Here is a 24905-nt window from a genome sequence, read left to right as displayed (position 1 = left end):
GCTTCATGAGTGCTGAAATAGTGCTACAAGTATTTCCATCTCTCTATCTCTATCTCTGTCTCTATCTTCCTTTCACTCTAAAATTATATCTGTCTCTATACAAAATAAGTAAATAAATTTAAAAAGTATATATTTTGAACAAGAATACAATGAGTGAATGATGTACCAGTTCTGAAGTCCTGGGCATAACTGCTGTATAGTGAATACATACATTGATAGAAAAAAAAACTGAATAGGACTTGTGTAGAATATTAAGATGTGGTTTGATGAGAGTGTCTGTACATGAGCCTGGCAGTCTTGAAATGTCATTTTGAACTCCATGCTACTGAGATCACAAAGTAACAACTCTCAACCAGTTTTGTACCATATACATGTTATTTTGATAGTAAAAAAAATAGGTTTAATAAATAATTTTTACAAGTAAATTTTTATATTTCAGTTAATCCTTGTGTCCATCAGTTTTTAATTCTATTCTGGGAGTTAGGCCATTTTCTTCCCTTTAATAGACATTTTGTATAATAAGTGGGTATATAAGCACAAAAGACAGACACTGCTGGTCTGAATCCCGGTGTTGTAGTCAAGTAAGTGTGCAGCCTTCTCTCACTTGAATGCTCGGAGCTTCAGTTCCATGTGTAAAATGGAAATAGTCTCTACCTGATGGAATAGTATTGTCAACCCATTTAAGTATGTAGCATAGCTTCATGCAAATTTGAAGTGTGTAATACTTGCTAGCTAGCATCACATTACCCACATGGACCCTAAAGAAATTTCAGTTTTCACATTCTACATTAGAACCACTAATTTTTTTTTTAAGGAGATGACATTCTTTTTTTTTTTTAAACCAGGATTTTCACTTGTATGACTCTACCTTTTTTTTTTTTTTTTTGATAGAAGGTAAAAGAAAGAGAAAAAGAAAGAGAGGGAGAAAGAGAATTATAGGGATTTCTGCAACACTGTTCTACTACACATGAAGCTTTCCCCCTAAAGGTGGGGGCCAAGGGCTTGAAGCTAAGTCCTCACGCTTGGCAACGTGGGTGTTCTATCAATTGAAGCCTCATTTCTCTCTGAAGTCCTTGAGTATTGAGTTAAACCCTACCAACTTAAATTGTCATGACCAGTCCAAACACATCAGATAATTCCTCACCTCCTAGGGTTAGGGGTTCAGCTAGATTTCTTTTTTCTTTTTTTTTTTTTATTGCCCATGTTGTTTCATTGTTGTAGTTATTATTGATGTCATCATTGTTGGACAGGACAGAGAGAAATGGAGAGAGGAGGAGAAGACAGAGAGGGGCAAAGAAAGACAGACACCTGCAGACCTGCTTCACCGCCTGTGAAGAGACTCCCCTGCAGGTGGGGACTCGGGGGTTTGAACCAGGATCCTTATGCTGATCCTTGCACTTTGCACCACCTGCGCTTAACCCGATGCACTACCGCCTGACTCCCTCAGTTAGATTTCTGAATGTGAATCAGTCACTCATTTCTTCATTCCTCACTTTTTAAGAAGGTCAGTGGTAGAAAAAGCAAGGGATTGTCTTTGTGCCTTGCTACATCCAAACATCTGGTAATTTGGAGCATAGATCCTGAGTTCAAAGAGTGAACTCACTTTTAGAAGATGTCATTTTGAGAATAGTCTTAATTTCAAAAGCTTCTCTAGCAACGTGTTTGTGTAACAGTGAAAAATGGAGAAAAAAAAGTTTTACAGAAGTGTTGCCTCTTTCCAAAAGAAAAAAAAAAAAAGAAAAAAAAACCTCTACCCAGATTTTGAAAGTTTGAGTATAATAGTTTCTAAAGCACTAGTCTGAACAAAACAAGTCTTTTGTTAAAGTGCTATGTGCTTAATGAACAAGGACTGCTAATTACATAACTGTCAGGGATACTTTCTGGCACAATCTAACACCAGCTTCTTGCAGTACAACAAATATGAAAATTGGTACAAGTAAATCACAGTTGCTGAGTGCTTTGGGCAAAGAAACCCTTGCCTTATCTCTTTCACAGGCAGCCATGAAAAATGCATGATAAATCGCACAGTTCAGTGAACACATTATGTCATTGTGAAATGATTTTGATTCATTGTTACGTATTTATCGCTAAACAACTGAGGAAGCTCAAAGTATTCAGAAATACTATTTGCGGAGTTTTTCTATTTTCTTTTGTAAAAGCAAGTCCTTTAAATATTATTTTATTTGAAACTCTATTGAAAGTGATATTTTTCACAAATTCTTTGGAAATATATATTTTTTAATTAGATGAATTCCTGCCAGAAGTGTCAAAGAGCTGTGCTAGCTACTAGTATTGAAAATATAATGAATAATTCATTTTTGCTAATATCTTCTTTTTTTAATATTTATTTATTTATTCCCTTTGGTTGCCCTTATTGTTTTTTATTTTTGTTGTTATTGATGTCATCGTTGTTGAACAGGACAGAGAGAAATGGAGAGAGGAGAGGAAGACAGAGAGGGGGAGAGAAAGATAGACACCTGCAGACCTGCTTCACTCCCTACAGGTGGGGAGCCGGGGGCTTGAACCGGGATCCTTATGCTGGTCCTTGCACTTCGTACCACGTGGACCTAACCTGCTGCGCCACCGCCCGACTCCCTGCTAATATCTTCTTATGGTAGCTGAAAATAGACAAAGGTGTAAGGCACTTGGACTTTAAAATAGAATTATCATCTCCTATTGTAGAACTTATAAATGTCAGTCTATTTCTGGGGCCGGCAAAATAGATCACTAGGATAGCGTGCTTCTTTGCATGTATGCAACTCATGTTTGAGTCTGACCCTCGGGTATTGGAGGAAGCTTTGGTGTTGGTATTGTGGTCTCTTTCACTCTCTCTCTACCTCTCTGTTTCTGTCTTAGAAAAAAAGGGGGGATGGGTGGTCGTGCAGCAGGTTAAATGCACATGGTGTGAAGCACAAGGACTGGCATAAGAATCCTGGTTGGAACCCTTGGCTCCCTGCCTGTTGGGGGGTTCGCTTCACAGGCGGTGAAGCAGGCCTGTAGGTGTCTTATCATTCTCTTCCTCTCTCTATCTTCCTGTCCTCTATGGATTTCTCTCTACTCTATCCAACAACAATGACAGCAATAGCAATGATAAACAAGGGCAACAGAAAAGGAAAACAGATGGCCTCCAGGAGCAGTGGATTTGTAGTACAGTGATTCCCAGCAATAACCCAGGAGGCAATAAAATAAAATAAATAAACAAATAAATCTCCACATATTTTCTGCATAATAGCAATAGATATGATTGAGAGAACTATTTTAAGGCAGCTTTTATGAAACTGACCTATTTGCAAGCATAACTCCTTTCCTGTGGTCTACTAGAGATATCCTACTACTCTGTGAGGAGTCCCTGAAACTTAGAGTATTAAATAATTAACCCATTTCTCTGTATAGCACAGTTCTTTTTAAAATCTATATTTATTTGTTATTGAGAGATATAAGGGAGTGAGAGAGAGACAAAGAGACAGGGAGAGAGAGAGAGAGAGATTGAACTAGACTATCACTTTGGCCCAGGTAATATGAGGGATTTAACTTTAACGTCATACTTGAGAGTCCAAAACTTCTATCTATCACACCACATCCTACCCTACAGATAGACTTTTGAAATGTTTTTAGTTTGTTTAAAGTTGTTTGTAGGTGGCTTACCCAATACAGTGTACACATTACCGTATGTGAGGACCTGGATTCAAGCCTCTGCTCCCTAACTGCAGCAGGAAAGGCTTAGCAGTGGATATCTCAGTTTCTGTCTTTCACCTCTCCCTCTCTGTCTCTGTGTCTCACTTGTGTCCAATACAGTTATTTTACACTCAATTTTCTCTCACTTGGTGCTTTTGATATCAGCATTTGATGCTTAAGATCTTTTCTTCTGAGGAGCGAGCTGGGTGATGATTAATCCTATCCTATAGATTGCAAGAACCAAGGTTCAAACCTCTGGTTCCCACTTTCAGGAAAGAAGTGGAGCAGTGAGTGCTGCAGTTGTCTGTTTTTCTCTCTTTCTCTCCCTTTCTGTAGCTCCCCTTCAATTCCCTTTTTTCTTTCTTTCTCTCTCCCTCCCTCCCTCTCTTTCTCTCTCTCTCCCTCCCTCGTCTCTATCAAAAGAAAGACACTGACCTGACCAGGAACAATGGAGTCATGCAGGCATTGAGCCCCAGTGATAATCCTGGTAAGAAAAAATAATTGTTTTTCATGTTAAAAGCAACATAAAGTTAACCTGACAACATGATCAGCTTTTGTACCCTGAGATTGTTTATTGTTTTTCCTAAACCCCCAAGCCAAAGCCATTTCTACTGTACTAGTTGTTATGTTGTAATTATGTGAATCATCTCATTTTTATAATTAAGTATTTTAACATGGGCTATTCTGAATAGTGCAAGTTAATGCAGTGAGATCTTTAAAACAAAACAATGGAACCCTTAATGGACGGGACTGTTGAAATGATAAATTATCTCTTAGGTATATTAGAAGGGATTTTGTGTCACTCTCATTTAGGTCTGAGTTCATCCATTTATTCTTAGTGTACTTTAACCAATTGACCTTTACATGTACTTTGCATTTATTAAATTAGAATAAATTTTAGTAGTCTAGAACCATGGCTCAAAGTATTCAGAGGGGTTTACACTGTCTAAACTTTACACTGTCTAAACTGGAAGACGCTTTGAAGAGGGTTAAACCAGGAACAGCTGTTGGCTATGATAACATCACCCCAGAACTCATTCTTAACCTGGGTCCCGCGGCAAAGAAGTGGCTCGCTTCATTCCTGTCCCACATCTTGGAATCTGAGTCTATGCCCAAAGTTTGGCATCATGCGAAGATTATAGCGGTTTTGAAACCAGAGAAAGACCCAACACTGGCCGCCAGCTATAGACCAATTTCTCTCCTCTCCGTGTGTTACAAACTCCTTGAGAGGCTGCTTCTGTCACTTATTTCTCATCTTACAGAGAAATTCCTATCACCCGCCCAGGCTGGTTTCCGCCCAGGAAGATCTACCTGCGAACAAGCCCTGGCCCTCTCAACTTACATTGAAAATGGATTCCAGAAGAATTTAAAGACGGGTGCTGTCTTTGTTGATCTCACAGCAGCGTATGACACGGTCTGGCACTGTGGTCTCCTAGTCAAGATCTCAAGATGCCTGCCTCCATGGGTGGCCAACACTATATCGTTTCTTCTCCAAAACAGAAGATTCCGGGTACATCTGGGTGACAAGTCTAGCAGATGGAGACTTGTCTCAAGTGGCCTCCCCCAGGGCTCTGTTCTGGCTCCTACGCTATTTAATATTTACATCAATGACCTCCCAGTAACTTCTTCAGGAAGTTCATCTACGCAGATGACATCTGCTGTGCAACTCAGGCATCCAAGTTCGACATCCTCAAGGAAACACTCACGAAAGACATGTCTCTGATATCTGATTACTGTAAAAAATGGCGACTAATCCCTAGCACTGCAAAAACGGTATCATCTGTTTTCCATCTACACCATGCCTCGGCCTCTAGTGAGCTTAATGTGCAGCTTGGCGGTACGAAAATCCAGCATGAAGCCTAGACAGTCTATCTTGGCGCAGTTCTTAGCAACATCGCCCCGCCAGATATTTGTCGGGATGCGGCATCATCTAAGTTCATTTCCCACGTCTACACTCGACCGGACCTGCCAATATACGCGGGTATCTTCACCCACCCTGTCCAACGCTTGACGTCTCGTCACCCAATCTGGTCCCCTACGCCTACACTGAACTTCTCTGTTCCAGTCTCTTGGAAACAGAGTTGGCAGTCAGCTGAGGTAAAGAACAAACACCTCATCACAGACCCCTGCAAGCGTCAACCCGGCTTTGACCTAGCACGTTATGATTGGGCCCTCCTCAATCGCTATCGAACAGGCCATGACCGGTGCGCCGCTATGTTCCATCGCTGGGGAGCCAGAGACGACCCGAACTGCCCCTGCGGCTACAGACAGACTATGACCCACATAGTCAATGACTGCCATCTCTCCAGATTCAAAGGAAGTCTCGAAACTTTACATCAGGCTCAACCTGATGCTGTTGACTGGCTACGGAAGAAGGGCAAACACTAGAAGATGAAGAGGGTTTTTTTTTTTTTTTGAGCCTTGGAATATGACAAGCCTATTCTCTAAATATTTACATCATTGGAGAACATCTGTGTGCTTATGCTGATTTGGGCTTAACATTTTCAAAAATGAGTCTGTTAAATTAAATTTAAGCTTTAAAGTGTAAGACCACCGATTGTGTAACTTGATGCAAGTATTACAACATGACTTACAGCATTTTCTTGGGAGATATTTATGCCCTTTACTTCTACCACTGTAGGCATTTTCACCTTTATACTGAAAACTACTGAATATATCTATAGGAGGCTAAGTTTAAAACATGAAATTTATGTTGCTATAAAGGAGAAATCCTTTATAACCACATAAAACTGCTGTCACTAGAAATTTCAGTCCAAGTTTTACATGAAAGGGGACATATTTTATCTTTAATGCCTCGTTAAACTGTCTGGAATTAGTCATAGTCTTAGATATTCTAGGTGAATGACAGCATATGTCTGCATTTCTTTGGAAAAGTTCAAATATAATCAGCAAAGGAAAAGAAAGAAATGCTTCATTCCAATAATCAATTTAGTTTTGCTTTTATGTATGAAGGTTGCCTTGAGCTGTCAAAACTGAAACAGTGTAATGTCATGAGTGAAGTCGTCAAAACTGCCCAAATCCCCAAGCTGAAATGACATCATCACTCTGATATATTTAATGCAAATCCCTTGTGTTTGTGTGCCTAGGTATAGGTCCATAGGTTATGTGTGTTCATTCACACAGAGATTATGTGTGCTCATTCACTATGTGTGGATGCACATTTGCATGTGCACATTGTAATAAGATGCATTATGTGTTTAACAGCATGGTTTTAGGAAGCAGCCTACCTGTGCAATATGACCCTGCTACTCCCTAGTTCAGTGAATTTGTGCAACTTTTTAACACTTTGCTTCAGTGTTTCTTTTTTATCTTACTGTGTAGCTAGATTTAAATAAGCTAATATATGCCAAGCACTTTGATCACCTAATCCATATAAAGCACTTAATAAAATATTAGCGATTACTCTTACGATCACTGGATATATTCATCTACTCTATTTTATTTCTGAAGACATTGTTTATACACAGATGAATTGGTGACTGGGCATTATGTATTTCACTAAAGTGATATAAAAATATGCTAACAGATGGGGCCAGGTGGATTGCTAGGAATAGAATGCATGTCTTATGTGCAGGAAGCCATGAGTTTAAGCCCCAGACCCAAATGTGTGGCCTGTCTCTGTGTCCCTCTGTGTGTGTCTCAGTCTCTCATAAAGGAAGTGAATTTTTATTTAGTTATTTATTTGATAGAAGCAAAGAGAAATTGAGGGGGGTAGGAAAAATAGAGTACAGTATTGTACTATTTCACCACTCAGGAAGCTTCCTCCATGCAGCTAGGGCCTGGGTGTTGAAACCAGGTCCTTGAACATTGTACCATTTGCTCACCACCACCCATCTCCCTAGAGTGCAAAACATTTCTAAAGCAGGACATTCCATTAAAATACTTTGGATTATGAGAATTTAATTCGATTAACTGTGTTAATAGTACATCACTGATGATCAGGGGATCGACTGTGAAAAAGTTATGTTTTATAACATTGTGGCTCACAGAATACATATTGAATTTAGTGGAATGCATTTATTACTTAACCTTTGACATTCATCCAAACGAGTTGAGAACTTTCTGAATGCACAAATTCCACATAGTTGTTTATTGTAGTTTTATTCTTAACTGCCAAATCATAGAAGCTACCATGATGACCTCAGTGGTTCATTGACTACATACAGTGGGATATTACAGTAAAAATACCTGAACTATGGAGGCGTGGAATTTTAGAAAGAAAACTTAAATGCATTATTTAAGTGATAAAAGCCCATCTAAAAATGCTACCTATCACATAATATTCTGTAAAAGGCAAAATTGTGAAAATGATAAGAGGGATCAGTGGCTTCCGGGAGCGGGAGGTGCGGAAGGATAGCTGGATGGGGCACAGGGGTGTTTTAGGAAATGATTCTACTCTGTATGGTACTGTAATGGCAGATGCATGCTAATATACATCTGTGTGAACAACACTAAAAGTGAACAGTAGATCTGGATTATTATGTTGACTCATTATGGGCTCACCAAGTGTGACAATATCCCACTTTGGTGAGAAGTTGACAATATCACAGATCTTTTTTCAGCTTAATTTAAAAAAATTAATCATCTTTATTTATTTATTGGATAGAGAAAGCCAGAAATTGAGAGGGAAGGCAGAGAGAGAGAGAGAGAGAGAGAGAGAGAGAGAGACCTTCAGCACTGCCTCACTACTTGCAAAGCTTTCCCCCTGCAGGTGGGAACTGTTCCAACCCAGGTCCTTGTGCACTGTAGCATGAACACTCAAACAGGTGCACCACCACCCGGCCCCCATCTTAATTTTTTTGTGTGTGTGAACATAAAACTTCTCTAAAAAAGCAACATCTATTAAAGGAAAAGGCAAGATCAAAATAGAACAAAAAGTGAACATTTCAATAATCAGACAAAATATGCCAACATATAATTCCCAAGGAAAACGGTCCTTTGTATTAATGACTTATATTACATAAAGTGGCATATAGCAAGAATAAAATATTCAGGTGAATCACTTTCAAATGATGCATTCCCGACCACTGAGAATGGACAGATAAGCTGAATGAAGCACAGATAAGGAGACAAATAAAATAGCAGATTGAAAAAGGTCTTTCTCAGCCAAAGAGCTAGCTCAGCAGGTAGAATACAAGACCTATGTGTGAGCACTGAATATGTTGCGTGCACTCTCTCTCTTTCTCAAATAAAATGGGCGTTTTTTTTCTTCTTTTAGGGAACCCCAAAGCCAATAGCCATTGAGCCATGTGCTGGAAACAAAGCTGCTGTCCTCACTGTGTTGCTTTGTCTACCACGAGGACCATCAGGTACCCCTCCCCCTGGGCAATCAGGTAAGATGAGTAATCTTTACCCAGACATCTACATGTCTGCTTTATGATAAATTTTGTCTTGTGAATATTTCTCTTAAAATACACCTTAACTCTGTGTGTGTGCGTTTTATGCACATGTATGTATGTATGCTCACACATACACCCCATACAAGTTTGATTTTTATAATTAAATAAGAAATGACAGTAGCAATTGAATTAGTTTCTTTTCTCACAGTATTTGTGGCTATGGTTGAGGATGCCAGATTATGAATGATTAGAGATGGCTTTATAAGTGAAGAAGCAAATTAAGGAAGGGACATGTGTGTTTGGTAGAATCGAGGATGACAGCTTAATATAGCTATCTTATGTGCCTATTATGTGTTCTTGCTGCCAGCAAAGAGCGGGTAGATGATTCTGTGTGTCTTTTTAGAGGTCTTCTTATGGCTGTGTTATTATCCATATTATGCATATTTTCCTTCTAATTACAGATATGATTAGTAGTATCTAATTAAATTGCAAAATAAGCTTTATTTCTCTTGTTTCACATATCCTATATAGCTACTTGTAATTTCTAATTTTTTTGAGCCCATTTGTTTTCTCTGCCCAACTTGTAGTGAAATGGATGCTTTTTTGAGGGTAAGGGTGATCACAAATCCATCTTTCTTTTTAATTCCCTTTAAGTATAAAATGCCAGAGATCTGGCAGGTTCTCAATAATGGGAATTGATGATGAACTTGCCTCCATGTTTATTTTATCTTTTCTTGGTTCCCTGGTTAGTTTTGACCTTTCTTCTCACTTTTTTTTTATTTGTGTCAAACTACATACATAAGTGAAATGTATACATACTGCTCACTACCACATAAGCTGAAAATAAAAATGGAAAAGATTTTTGCTATATCTGGGTGGAGGGTTTACAGCATCTTTAGACTTATCATTTGTAGTGTCTGGTAATATCTTGTAGGAATTTCTATCCAAAGTTCATTTGTAGGCATTTATTCAAAGAAATAAAGATTAAAAAAAATTTTATTATTTATTTTCCCTTTTGTTGCCCTTGTTTTATTGTTGTTGTAGTTATTACTATTATTGTTGGTGATGTCATTGTTGTTGGATAGGACCAAGAGAAATGGATAGAGGAGGGGAAGACAGAGAGGAGGAGAGAGATAGACACCTGCAGACCTGCTTCTGCGCTTGTGAAGTGACTCCCCTGCAGGTAGGGAGCTGGGGGCTCAAACCGGGATTCTTATTCTGGTCCTTGCACTTTGTGTCACATGCGCTTAACCCGCTGCTCTACCACTCAATCCCCCTAGAAATAAAAATCTTATGCCCCTCTTCATACATTGAGTCAATGTATCACTTTTCTCCTTTCAGAGTCCCCAAGGTAAATGTGATGCAGTAAGTAGAGCAGCTTGGCACTGGTCAGCAAAGATGGATAATTATAGGTACTGTGCCCAGCTAATGGAAGTATTGTTTTAAGACTGGGATGGTTTCCAAAGCAAACACTTCACTAATGAAAACAAGGCTATGTGGTATAGACCAAGGTTCTTCTAGATCCTTGACAAGATGACGTACTAAAGGGCAAAGTGAAGCAACTGCCAATACTATATCTCTTTAACCTTTGAAATCTTTTTGACTGATTTGACAAAGCCAAGTGGAATTGTGCACCATTATCTCAACTGTGTTTTATAGCAGATGTATTATGATTACTAATGAGAGTGCTATCTTAGCTGTGCATACTTTTTATAAAGTGTTTTCTTATGACAAGTCTGTGTGATTGATATTGAAAACTCACTTTATAAATGGGAAAATTGGGGCATAGAAAATCTTTTTTCTACAGTCAAGTAATAATTGGATAATAAAATATAGATCACAAAAATAAATCCTTATTACTCAGTTCCAGGTAAAAAATATTAATGATCCCTTAACAGAGAGCTTATTTCTTTGTAATTCTACATTCATGTAGTCAAATAGCCAAACATTTGAAAGATCATTGACTTTGCTTACTAGACTTCTTGCAAAGTCTATAAATTGAACTGTGTTGAATAATAGTGTGCATAATTCAGGATGATCTTATTCTTTATTTTTAAAAAACACTAATCATTTTTCTAGTTGTCCTTATAGAAATAGGAACGCTCTGTGATCTGACTCCTTCAGAAATATATTATTACTCACTGTCTGCAGTCTACCCTGCAATGTATCAAAATAGAAAGATAGATATGTCACATAGCACATAGATTTATTTATTTATTATCAGAACAATGTTAATCTCAGGTTATGGTAGTGTTGGATACTGAACATGAGACTTTTTGTTGCCTCAATCCTGCAAGTGTTTCTGTATAACCAGCCCCAGCCCTAGCAAGTAAATGTTAATGATATAATCTAGATGTTGAGTATAGTGGTGTCCATTGTAAAAATCTTTCCACTTGGTTGTATGTTTAAATTGTTTATAGTAAGATGCAGGGATGCAGTGAAATTTAAAAAATGAAAATAATCTCTTGACCTCTGTGTAAAAGACATCAACCTGAACAAGGTAAATGCTGACGTCAGTGTGAATGTCATTAGTCTTTACTCTTTACCAAAATATGTGGTGTGTATACATCCCATTAAAACTTAAAATTTGATCATGCAGTATTTGAAAGGAAATGCATTTAAATGATATGTTGCAAACCATACTGGCTCTTGGAAGGGAATTGTTGACATTGATGACCTCATTGCCAGGCTTTGACTTATATCTCACCTCTTTACAGGAAGTCTATTTGCTAGTGTTTGTAACAGTGCCCTCCGCTACAGAAAGTAGTTTATAGATTCTTCTATTTATAGATGGTTATGATAAGATACCTTGGAAACAGGACTTTGAACAACTCGCCTATGAACTATGAATTCATTCACTATATCCCACATTGATTTCTTTTTTCTTTACCTCTTTCTCCCCTCCCCAAATCATTTTACTGGGGGGGGGGGGGTTGTAATGGTTTACAGCACAGTTGTCACACTGCTTTCCTAGGATCTCTATGTTCTGAGGATCCTCTCCTCTAGTATTGAAGTAGGGTTAGAGGTTTGAGAGGATCAAGGAAGTCGAGAAAGAGATATACTAGCTGACCCCATCTCCAGTATGTAGAGGTCAAGACAGCATAGTCTTCTCTTGTCCATTGAACTCTTTATGCCTCCAAGTGCTAGCACATCTATTTAGTGACCAATAAACATCAATGATTAGATTAAAAGTCCTTTGGCGATACTTTGAGCAAACTTTTTTTTTTTTATTAAGCCCTTTTTGAAATGTGGCTTTCTAAATGCTGAGTGATGCTTTTCATGATATATCCCTCATTGTCATAGAGCAACACATTTAAGGGAATGATGAATCTGGAAATAGAGAGAAGGCAGAAGCATTCGATAAGCATAGTTCTCTCAGAAACTGAAGTTCAGCACTGGTTTAAAAATAAAGTGATTGGGTGGGGGTTGATAGCATAATGGTTATGCACAGATACTATCATGCCTGAAGCTTCAAAGTCCCAGGTTCAATCATCCACACCACCATCAGCCAGAGCTGAGCTGTGCTCTGGTAAAAAAAAAAAAAAAAAGTGACAATAAGGTGATTTAGAAATATTCAGGTTGTTGTTTTTGGTCACCTCTTTCCAGTAGCAGCTAGTGTTTAACTTAAAATATAGCATTGTTTCTGAGTTTTATTTTTATATCCACCAGCAAATTTTTCAATAGCATTTAGTCAGCAGTTATTAAACAGAGGCCTGTTAGCGTCTGTGTGAAATGTAATCTCCCTTCTATCTCTGTTGTTTTAACATAGGTCAAGAGAAAAACTCAGATTTATCCTTCAGATTACCCCATACGCAAATAATTTTTTAATATAACAAGATTAGGTGTCTGTGAGCAATTGTCTCTCTAGGTGGTTTGCAAGAATAAAAGCAAAAGCTATTAAAGGTGCTGTTTGGCATTCTTGGAGCTGGACTAATTAAGTTTGCTGCTCTGTGGCCCTGTACACCTGCTGCTTCATTACTGTAACTTCTGTGAGCAACCACTGCCAACCTCACCAGACTAATATGATATTTCTGCTATTGACATATGGATGTTGTGTAGCCTCTGTCTCTTCTGACTTCAACATGGTTGAAAGGCTGACTCTTCCCCTACCCCCATGAAAACAGAGTATCTCAAATAACGGTTACAGGACACTAACTTGGGCAAATGATCACCTTGGACAGCAAGGCCTCCAGTGTTTTAGAGTCACATTAGGATGAAATGTGAACAAAGTACACAGAGCTCTGCAAAGGCATAAACGGAACATAATGACTGTCATCACTTGGTGATAGGGGAGTATGAATTTCATAGCTCTTGGATTATTACTAATAAGAAGCAAATGAACTGTTCTCACTGGATTAAAACTCCCAGTGGCCCAAATGTCCACTGCCAAAATGGAGCCATATCCTCTGACTAAAAGTAATTTTTTTTTTCTGATTTACCCTCACATTTGATTGACTCTTACCCTGCCAGAAGAAGTGATTGCTAGAAAGTCTTTTTGTCTGTCTCTCTCTCTTTAGTCTGTCCATAATATAATGGGTACCTTTCCTATTCATATTGGTTACCAAAACAAGAATTTAAGTAGATGAGTGGAGGGGGAGGAAAGAGAACCGGTAATTTTGGGCTTTTATTAGATGTCTTAAATACGTTCATTTTTTTGACCTTCTTAATGACTATGAAGTTGCTACTATTTTCTCATTTCTACAGACTAGCAACTAAAATTCAGGGTAAGATTAGATAACTTGTACAGGGTCAGTATAGCGGTAAGTGAGTGAATTAGAATTCATTTTCAGGGTCAGCAAGAGAACTCACCTGGACAGTGTACCTGCTTTGTCCTATGCATGACCCAGGGAAGAAGAGTCAGTTTTTCATTATCTCTTCTTTCTCTTTATCTCTTTCTATCCAAAATAGTCAGTTTGAAATGGTAAAGGCTTGGCAATGGGGAAAAAAATCCTGGTCTAAGACATGGTGCATTGGATAAAGCACTGGACTGTCAAGCATGAGGTCTTGAGTTTAATCCCTGGCAGCACATGTGCCAGAGTGATGTCTGGTTATTTCTCTCTTCTCCTACCTTTCTCATTAATAAGCAAATAAAATCTTTTAAAAAATCCACAGAATTCAGACTCAGGGCCACTTAGGTCCTCAGTCTATGAGATTCTGATTCTCCCTCCTCAGTGTACCTCTCTGGATTTAAGATATTCTCTAATAGCCCTTCTTCCTGAGCATGTGTTATTTATATCTAATATCAAAGAAGAAGGACTCAGTGGATTCTGTTAAGTATCGTTCTTAAGGAGACAAAAAGAATAGTTTTTATCCTAGTGACTTAAGTTCCACAATTTGGTAAAATGTACATACCACCGCGTATCTGTTCATGACACTCTGTGTGTAATAGAAACAAGGGGGGTGCAATTACAGGGAAAGAATGTAAGCTGTGTTTGGACTTAGTCCATGTCCTGAGTTATAGATGCCTTTCTACTACCAAATGGCTATGTGGCCACAAGCTATGGTCAAAATAACACATGATTTTCCTTTTATCACCCATTGTCACTATGTAGTAATATGGTCATAGTCCTCCCAAATGAGATTTTAAATTTTATTTTTGTGCCATTGCTAATTGAGAGGAATTGATTAATGTGTAAAGGAAGCCAAGGGGGGGGAACAAGAAAGTTGAAACAGTGTGATCATGGGTAGTTGAACATGCTACATCTAGTGAATGGCATACCCTAAACGCTAGCTCAAAGAATTTCCAAATAAAGCAATTAGAAATAAACACACATTAAAAACACATTTTAAAAAATCAAGGCAGTATTGCAGCCAATTAAGTGCACGTGGTGCAAAGCACAAGGACTGGTATAACAATCTCAGTTCGAGCCCCCAGCTCCCCACCTGCAAGGGGGGGGGTCGCTTCATAAGCAGTGAAGCAGATCTGTGGGTGTCTCTTTCTTTCCCCCCTCTGTCTTCCCCTCCTCTCTCTATTTCTCTCTGTCCTGTCCAACAACAATAGCAATAATAACAACAAAAATGTGGGGAAATGGCCTCCAGGAGCAGTGGATTCGTAGTACAGGCATAGAGCCCCTGTGATAACCCTGGAGAAAAAAAAATAGAATTTATGGACTTGAAAAATGAAACCACCAGACCTGAAAGCGTCCCAAACACATTTTTCTTCTTCTCCCCACCTGCTTCCTCTTTTACCCCTTTCAGGTATTTCTAGACTTGACTGGTAAATAATCACTGTGGTCAAAAAAGTAAAATAGGAAAAAGTAACTCAACAAATCAATTTACAAAGCCAAAGGGGAAAATCTTCTGGTTGCAATAGCCAGCTGTCTTTGAGCAACAGACTAAGAATGTTTATGTTGAATTAAATGCAAAGACTCAATTCCTTCTCCTCCAGTCTATATTACTATGGCTAACATCATAGTTTCTATAAAAGTGATGACTAGCAAGATATTTTGAGTTAGGTAGTCTTGCTTTATATAAAAATTCTGAGTGTCAGAAGAGTTTCAAATTTCATGAAATTTAGAACTGACTTTAGAAATCATCTAATGCTACCCCATAATTTACAAGTGCAAGCCCCCCCCCAAAAAAAACAAACCAAAGATGGAGAGATTAGTCTGGTGGTCAATGTATGTGGAGCTGCAAAGGGGCTAGAACTAAGTTCTTTGGGTCTCTGTCACAAAGAGGGACTAAAGCCTTCTACTGCATTTATTATGCCAGCTTGTAAAATGTTACTGAAAAAAAAAAAGAGCATTTCACTTTCTACAAGAAAGCAATAGCATACTTCTTGCTACTGGACTCAGAAGTGGCAAAAAAGGAAGAAAATACTCCTTATCAGCAAACTGACAAAATGCTTAAAGGAAATATGGGTCAAAAACACTCGGAATCTCTTCCTCTCAATATACACATTTTATTGAGATAAGTATTAGGGGACCGATGGTCTCTTAGCAAATGTAGTGGGGTTATATTCAAGTTTGGTACACATTTCATGGTAGGCCAGTAGTTGATATAATTTTAGATTCTACCTTTACTATGGCATGGTGCCCCAGTTCAGAGCAAATGCTGTCTTTAATTTCAATATCCTTTCATTGTTGAAGCTCCAGTAGGAGGATAAGTACCAGTAGCATATATGTTCTGATTCTTTTTAATATTTATTTATTTATTCCCTTTTGTTGCCCTTATTGTTTTATTGTTGTAGTTATTATTGTTGTTATTGATGTCGTTGTTGTTGGACAGGACAGAGAGAAATGGAGAGAGGAGGGGAAGACAGAGAAGGGAAGAGAAAGACAGATACCTGCAGACCTGCTTCACTGTCCATGAAGCGACTTCCCTGCAGGTGGGGGAGCCAGGGGCTCGAACTGGGATCCTTATGCCAGTCCTTGCACTTAACCCACTGCACTACCGCTGGACTCCCGTTCTAATTTTTTAAAAAGAAATCCTCTTTTTTTTAAATTTCTTTATTTAAGAAAGGAGACATTAACAAAACCGTAGGATAGGAGGGGTACAACTCCACACAATTTCCACCACCAGGTCTCCATATCCCATCCCCTACCCCGATAGCTTTCCCATTCTCTATCCCTCTGGGAGTATGGACCTAGGGTCCTTATGGGTTGCAGAAGGTGGAAGGTCTGGCTTCTGTAATTGCTTCCCCACTGAACATGGGTGTTGACTGGTCAATCTATACTCCCAGTCTGCCTCTCTCTTTCCCTAGTAGGGTGGGGCTCTGAGGAAGCAGAGCTCCTGGACACATTGGTGGGGTCCTCCGTCTAGGGAAGTCTGGTCGGCATCATGCTGGCATCCAGAACCTGGTGGCTAAAAAGAGAGTTAACATACAAAGCCAAATTGTTCAACATTCATGGACCTAAAGGCTGGAATATTGTAGATGAAGTGTTGGGGGGTACTCTCTGCGGACTTTTGTGTACTTCTGCTTTCAGGTATATATTTTTCTCTGGTTTATGGACCTGTGTGAACATATGCTCTATCTCAGGGGACCTGGACTATGTCTAGGTTTGGGAACTTTATTGGGGAGTGGAACACCTGGAATGGAATTAAAGAATACTATGAAAGGAAAGGTCTCACCAGAGTGATGAAGTTGAAGGGTTGTCATTCCACACCTGAAGTCTCTGGACACAGTCTGAAGTGAAGCATGCTGGGGTGGCACTCGTTGCATTGATTAGGTTGCGATCGGCGGGTGCAGTATTATTTGATATAAATTGAGAGAAGCATGCAGGAAAGTGGGCCCCACCCTAAGGTTCCAGGACTGGGGGAAATATAGGCTCTCTAGTGGAAATGTGAGATTCTGCTGTCTTAGGGTTCGAGAAGACAGTGGATAGTTATTGTTATCATCACATTAATTGGGTTAACTTTGAAAAGTCCCTGTTTTAGGGTTTGCTATATAATACCCAGCATCTTGTATATAGCGGTGGAACATTTCCCCACCTAAACCTCAAGGGCATTTTTGATGAAACAAATCCAATTGCAAGGAAGACTAAAGCAGAAACAAAAAAAAAACAATGGGACTACATCAAATTGAAAAGCTTCTGCACAGCCAAAGAAACTATCACATAAACAAAGAGACCCCTCACAGAATGGGAGAAGATCTTCACATGCCATACATCAGACAAGAGACTAATAACCAAAATATACAAAGAGTTCAGCAAACTTAGCACCAAAAAAGCAAATGACCCCATCCAAAAATGGGCAGAGGACATGAAGAAGACATTCACTTCAAAGGAGATCCAAAAGGCTAACAAACATATGAAAAACTGCTCTAGGTCACTGATTGTCAGAGAAATGCAAATAAAGACAACATTGAGATACCACCTCACTCCTTATATCAAAAAGGACAGCAGCAACAAATGTTGGAGAGGCTGTGGAGACAGAGGAACGCTTCTGCACTGCTGGTGGGAATGTAAATTGGTCCAGCCTCTGTGGAGAGCAGTCTGGAGAACTCTCACAAGGCTAGGCATAGACTTTCCATATGACCCAGTAATTCCTCTCCTGGGGATATACCCCAAGGATTCCATAATGCCCAATCAAAAAGATATGTGTACACCTATGTTCATAGCAGCACAATTCATAATAGCAAAAACCTGGAAGCAACCCAGGTGCCCAACAATAGATGAGTGGCTGAGAAAGCTGTGGTATACATACACAATGGAATGCTATGCAGCTATTAAGAACAATGAACCCACCTTCTCTGACCCATCTTGGACAGAGCTAGAAGGAATTATGTTAAGTGAACTAAGTCAGAAAGATAAAGATGAGTATGGGATGATCCCACTCATCAACAGAAGCTGACTTAGAAGATCTGAAAGGGAAACTAAAAGCAGGACCTGATCAAATTGTAAGTAGGGCACCAAAGTAAAAACCCTATGGTGAGGGGTAGACATGCTGCTTCCTGGGCTGGTGGGGGGTGGGGGTGGGTGGGTGGCATGGGACACAGTCTTTTGGTGGTGGGAATGGTGTTTATGTACATTTATTAAAGTGTAGTCATATACACCACTATTCAATTAATATGAGGGGAAAATTGATCATATGTCTAGAACTTTTTAAAACACAGAGTCTTTTTAATACATAGGCTGAGTCTTTGATATGTTGACTCTCTCAAAAGCCTAGACCAGGGAGAACAGAAGCAACCAGTGGCACCGCTATATATAAAATAAATTTTCTTATGAAGGAGAGAGAGGAGGGGAGAGGAGAGGGAGAGGGCGAGGAGAGAGAAATGGAATGAGAATATCACTTTGACATTTATAATGCCAGAGATCAGACTTCATGTTTGAGAGTCCAACACATTATCTATTGTACCACCTTCCAGGTCACAAAAGGTTATAATCTTTACAAGGCCATTCTTGATTGTAATTATACCACTTTCTTATAGCCAGATTGATGTCTGACTAAGAATTTCTAGGGAGAGAGCTAGTGGCTTTCTGAAAAGTCAATAATTCACTTCTGTTTATGCGTCTTAGCATTTGCAAATAAACATAGCCCATTAAGTTGAGCCTGGATTCCTGAATGATGGACATCTGAACACAAGTGTCATGCAGTCAAGACAGTAGCAAAACTTAAGACAGAGCAGCCGGGGAGGTGGTATACAGGCTGAGTGCTGGGTCTACAAGAATGAGGTCCTGAGTCTGGACTCTATGGTCACATATACCAGAGTGATGCTCTGGTTCTCCTTCCCTCTCTTGTATAAACAAATAAATACATCTTTATAGAAAGGTTTTTAAAAGTGTAAGGAGAGCTTAATCCACCTTCTTTTTTCTTTTTTTAAATCTATTTATTTATTTAAATAAGGAGACATTAACAAAACCATAGGCTAGGAGGGGTACAACTCCATACAATTCCCACCACCAGGTCTCCGTATCCCACCCCCCTCCCTTCCCCTGATAGCTTTCCCATTCTCTATCCCTCTGGGAGTATGGACCCAAGGTCATTGTGAGTTGCAGAAGGTGGAAGGTCTGGCTTCTGTAATTGCTTCCCCGCCGAACATGGGAGTCACTAACTGATCCATGGGATTACCCAAGGAGGTGTTTGAAGAGCCCTACATGGTCTCTGGAATCATCAGTTAGAAGTCTTGGTGGAATAAGTAGTCTTTGGCCCCGTGAACCTGCTGTCTGACATAATTTGAACTGAACCTTGAAGGCCTTGAAGTCTGGATGCAGTGACCTTATATTTGGTGCCATTTATTCAACGAGCCAGGCAAGGAACATCAAATCAATAACGTGACTGTGCCATCTGCTTTCCCCTTGCTACCATCATCATGAGAAATGACTCCTTAAGTTCTGTGGGGGCAATTAGCTCTGAATGTAGAGCTGTAATGGGGGGAGGCTGAGTCACATTTTTTGTATCTGAAACTTTACTAATAAAATAGAGAGAAATCTGTTGTCCATATTAATAGATACATAAAATGAATAAATAGGCCATTGGTGTTATTCTATTTATGCATAATATTATACAACTGCAAAAACACAAAAGGTAGGAAGGATGCTGAAATGACATCTGGCTCATCTAAGTGCTTAGAATCATAACTGGTGACCCTGTCCACAATTCCTGGACAGACAGTTTCTAAAGACTTTCCTGAAAGACATTCCCCTAACTGCTGAGACTAATTCATTCAATTATTTAACAGTTCTTACTGCATGTTGATTCTTCCTACTGTTGTCCTTTCTCTTTTTGTTTTCTTCTCTGGAGAAGTAGAGAACAGAGGACTATGTTCCTTATAATAACTCATCATGTGGTAGGAGGCAGTTTTGAAATCACCTCTCAGCATTCAGTTCAGGTTCAATGCAGATCTCCCAAGCTTTCCATCTGTGCCTTGGAGATCCTAAGTCTCCCAGTGTGGGTCTCTTCATGACTCTGAGCACTTTTCGACCTTCCCAAAGACTATTGACTTGAGAACTGTAGACCAGGAAAGGAATGTACTGGTAGCTTTTTACATTTGCTCTACAGAAGACAAAACCAAGCATCACCTAAAGACACTTCCTTAGAGTCTCCCATTCCTTACACAGCAAAGACAGTGCCAGAACTCCAAGAGCTCTCCTGGGCTTTATGCTCAGTGATTTTTTTTTTTTTTTAAAGAGTCTGCTAATGCCCAGGTTCAGCGGGGAAGCAATTTCAGAAGCCAGACCTTCCACCTTCTGCATCCCACAATGGCCTTGGGTCCATACTCCCAGAGGGATAAAGAATAGGAAAGCTGTCAGGGGAGGGGATGGGATAGGGAGTTCTGGTGGTGGGATTGTGTGGACTGGTACCCCTCTTATCCTATAACCAGTGTTTTCTTTTTATAAATAAAAACTTTAAAAATATTAAAAAGAGTCTGACCCTTCTCTCCTTTTCTCCTCCCCCTCCCCCTCCCTCCCTCCTTCCTTCTCTCTTTCTCCCTTTCCTTCTATCTCTCCCCCTCCTTTCATACACTTCCTGCCTCAGGACTTTCTATATGTGTGATGATGCTGATCATGACCTTTCTCTCAGGTCCCATGTTTTTTCAATGTTATTTGAAAGAGGGCAAGGAGAAACCTCAGCGCTGCTTCACCATCCATAGAGCTCCTCCCCAGTGGTATTATGGTGCTCCCATGTGGTACTGGGGCTTGAACCCTGGACTGTACACATCTGCAACTGAGTGGCTGAAAAGCAGTAAGATATAAAGCAGGACAAAATGTTTAATAAACAGTAACCAAAATGTAGGAATAAAAGAGATGAGAATAGGGAGGGCTTTTTAAATTAATTAATTAATTTACTTATTTATTTATAAAAAGGAAACACTGACAAAACCATAGGATAAGAGGGGTACAACTCCACACAGTTCCCACCACCAGATCTCCATATCCCATCCCCCTCCCCTGATAGCTTTCCTATTCTGGGTGTTGACAGGTGGATCCATACTCCCAGCCTGTCTCTCTCTTTCCTTAATAAGGTGGGGCTCTGGGGAAGCAGGACACAGAGGTGGGGTTGTCTGTCCAGGGAAGTCTGGTCAACATCCTGCTAGCATCTGGAACCTGGTGGCTGAAAAGAGACTTAACATACAAAGCCAAACAAATTGTTGATCAATCATGAACTTAAATGCTGGAATAATGCAGATGAAGAATTGGGGGGGGGGTGCTCCATTTTGTAGATAGCTAGTAGGAATGTTTTAGTTATATTCCAAAGGGAGTGCTCTTATGGTGGAAAGAAGCTAGGGTGTCAGTCCATTTTAGTTATGTTCCTAGGAACCCATGACTTTAGTTATTTTTGCTTGAGCTTGATAGTTAACACAGAGGTAGACTAACCATGTTTTCCAGAAAGATGGTGTCAGAGTTGAGAATAGGGCTAGAAAGCTCGATTAGAGCAAAGGGTAGCTCCTAAACTTGAAGAAAATACATAAATACAATTAAAATGCTTATCCCATCAATCTGAACTAGGGCCCATAAATTTTTTTTTTTTTGCACAGGAGCCTGTGTAACTTCCAAGACCCTGTCAGTCTTAAATTCACAGTCCATGGTCACAGCTGGGGACATTTTAGGCTGCACTTATTTCAGGATACTAAAATTATCTTTAAGGAAGAGCCTAGAAAAATAGTTAAACAAGTAAAGTTTATTCCTTGCCATGGGCGAACCCCTAGGTTTGATCACAGGCATGGCTTAGAAACATCAGTGAGAGAAAACTTCATGGAATGTGGCGTGTTACGATGTGTCTCCCTTTTGAAAACTATGCAACAGTTGACTTGGTGGTGGTTCACTCGGTAGACAACACATGTCACATGTACATACAAGGAACCTGGCTAAAGACCTTAGCCACCTGTAGAGGGAAGTTTCATTTTTCTGACTCTTTCAAATACAAACGAACAACAACAACAAAATGCCACCAGGAGCATGGTGGAGTCATGCAGGCAACAGAGTAACAGCAATTCACTCTGATGTCAAATAAACAGGATAGAACTTGGCTGCAGAGGAGGCTTCTCAGTGGTATGACACATGTTCAGAGTCCTGACTTCATTCCCTAGAACTGTACAAAAATGAAGACATACTTACATAAAAATGTACTTAACATTTTTTACATGGACCTATAGAGGACTGCTATAGGGAATGAGACTCGGAATGCTTCTGTCATTTCAGTGATGGAATTTCTTCAATCTAGAAAGTATATTCAGAAATCTGTGTAGATATCCAAATGATCTGAATGTGTAAAATAAACACACACACACAACTTTTGTTTATTGTGTGTTGATTAAGTTAATTGTTATAATATTTTGATCTATTTTCTCACTTAATCTTGTGTGAAGTAGATACTATTTTTAATTTACAAGCTAGAAAAAAATGAAGCTCTAAAACTTAATATTATTTATAAAAATAATAACTGTCATAACCAGGATTTTAACCTAGTTTTTGACTCTGAAATGTATGCCTTTAATCCATAGACTCAAACTTTCCCTGGGATGGAAGGATTACAGATAACACAGAAAACTAAGGAGTGAAAAGACACTTACACAAATTATGTTAAGCTTCCAGTTAATTTGTTCTGTTCTATGATTTGAGAAGAAAGAACAAAAAGTAAAAAGGGATATTTGAGAGTGATTCAGAGATCAAACACAATTTTATTCTTTGTCTCAGAAGCCAAAGCTTCACTGCTACTGGTGCGCATCTGCCTTCTGTCTTGTAATTGGTCAATTTACATCATGTGTGTCACCAGTAGCTTAAGACATGGCACAGATGTTGGATTCAGGAAGTCCTGGGAATTTCAGGCTTGCTTGGACTAATTGGTTCAGTCAATAAAATGCTAATGAGGAAGTACATCCAAATGTTTACCACAGGAACCTGGAATTCTGACTACCAAAATGAATGTAACTACCTTTGTCACACAGTTAAAAAAAAAAAAAAAAAACCTTTAAAAAATAAAAGCATGTTGTTCATTTCAGGAATTATTAGTGATAAGGGTCCAGGAGATAAATCAGTGGTACAAAAGGAGGCTTACATGCATGAAGTCCCAGGTTCAGTTCCACACACTGCATATGCCTGAGTGATGCTCTCCTCTGTCTCTCCTAAAAATAAATAAGTTTTATTTTTTTAAAAACTTTATAGAGGATTACATTACAGTTGTTGCCACATGAGAGCAATTTCTCATCTCTTCATGCCAGCTGTCTGCAAAACACACCTCCCACTTGGGTCCTTTTCCACCATCATGAAAAAATTGGTTTCTTGTTTGTTTGTTTAGTGAAAAATTTGAAAGTATCATTGTTAAAGTCATTATATAAAGATTACCAAAAATTCTAATTGTAGATGTTGGCCGTTTCCAGAAAACAAATTTCCATTGTTACATTTTCTTAAAAAACAGAATTTTGTGTTGTCACTTGGTGACTTTAATGCCATCTTGATAACAGACTGCTTAAGCATTAACATTCCTGGAATGTCACATGATCAGGGGAAGCTTCCACTTATTTACACCATCCTTAGTAGCAGAATGGTAGGAGACAAGGTTAATGTCTACTTACTGGAATCAGAATTCTGGCAGCTTGCTTAGGGTTCCTGGTATGTTTTTCTCCCTAAACTGGCCCTTTATTTTCTTTCCTCCAATCTCATTAGCATAACTGATTCTGACAACTGGATTTCATCTTGTTCAGCCTCCTGTCTTGTACATTTTCAACCTCTTATTTTTAAACACACTCACAGACTGAAACTGCACAGGTTCTCACTGTAATCATTTCCAGATCTTAATTTCCTTTTAGTATTTGGGATGCAGCCACTGTGCTGTTGACTTTTAAACAAACACACTAGACTTCTGCTTCCCTAGTCTTCAGTATCTGCATGCATGGGGGGAGACCGGGTGTTCATACACACACATAAGACTTGATTACCAATCTTAGGGAGCTCTTCCTCACTAATGGTGGGGATCCCTGTCTAATAGAAACATAAGAAGAATCAAATCATCTCAGTCCATATTTGTGAGCACTTTTTTTTTTCCTCCAGGGCTATTGCACTAGGAATCCTCTGCTCCTGGAGGCTATTTTTTCCATTTTGTTGCCCTTGTTCTTGTCATTATTGTTATTGTTGCCATTGCTGTTGGATAGGACAGAGAGAAATCAAGAGAGGAGGGGAAGACAGAGAGGGGGAAAGAAAGGCAGACACCTGCAGACCTGCTTCACTGCTTGTGAGGCAACACCCCTTCAGGTGGGGAGCCGGGGGCTCGAACTGGGATCCTTGTGCTGGTCCCTGCGCTTCACAGCACATGTGCTTAACCCACTGTACTAGTGCCCGGTCCCTTGTGAGCACTTTTTAAGCCTGCCTGAGAATTATTCCCACAATTCAGTCATGCATTCTTTAGGTTAAAACTAGACTGACTTAGCCCCTTTCCACAATGTCAGAATTTTTTTTTAAATTTTTTTATATTTCTGTATTTTTTCCTTTT

General features: G+C 39.3%; 1 protein-coding gene across 2 annotated transcripts in view; it reads left to right on the top strand.

The window, feature by feature from the left end:
- ATRNL1 (attractin like 1) overlaps positions 1-24905 on the top strand; it is a 700209-nt gene that overhangs the window by 566289 nt on the left and 109015 nt on the right. For both annotated transcript variants that reach the window (XM_007519967.3, XM_060171225.1), the window contains one exon: positions 8915-9029. In XM_007519967.3, the coding sequence (XP_007520029.2) occupies positions 8915-9029 (115 nt within the window). The remainder of the gene's footprint in view (positions 1-8914; positions 9030-24905) is intronic.

This window comes from Erinaceus europaeus, chromosome 14, assembly GCF_950295315.1.
Source record: "Erinaceus europaeus chromosome 14, mEriEur2.1, whole genome shotgun sequence".
Taxonomy (NCBI): domain Eukaryota; kingdom Metazoa; phylum Chordata; class Mammalia; order Eulipotyphla; family Erinaceidae; genus Erinaceus; species Erinaceus europaeus.
This window is presented reverse-complemented; position numbering and strand designations above follow the sequence as displayed.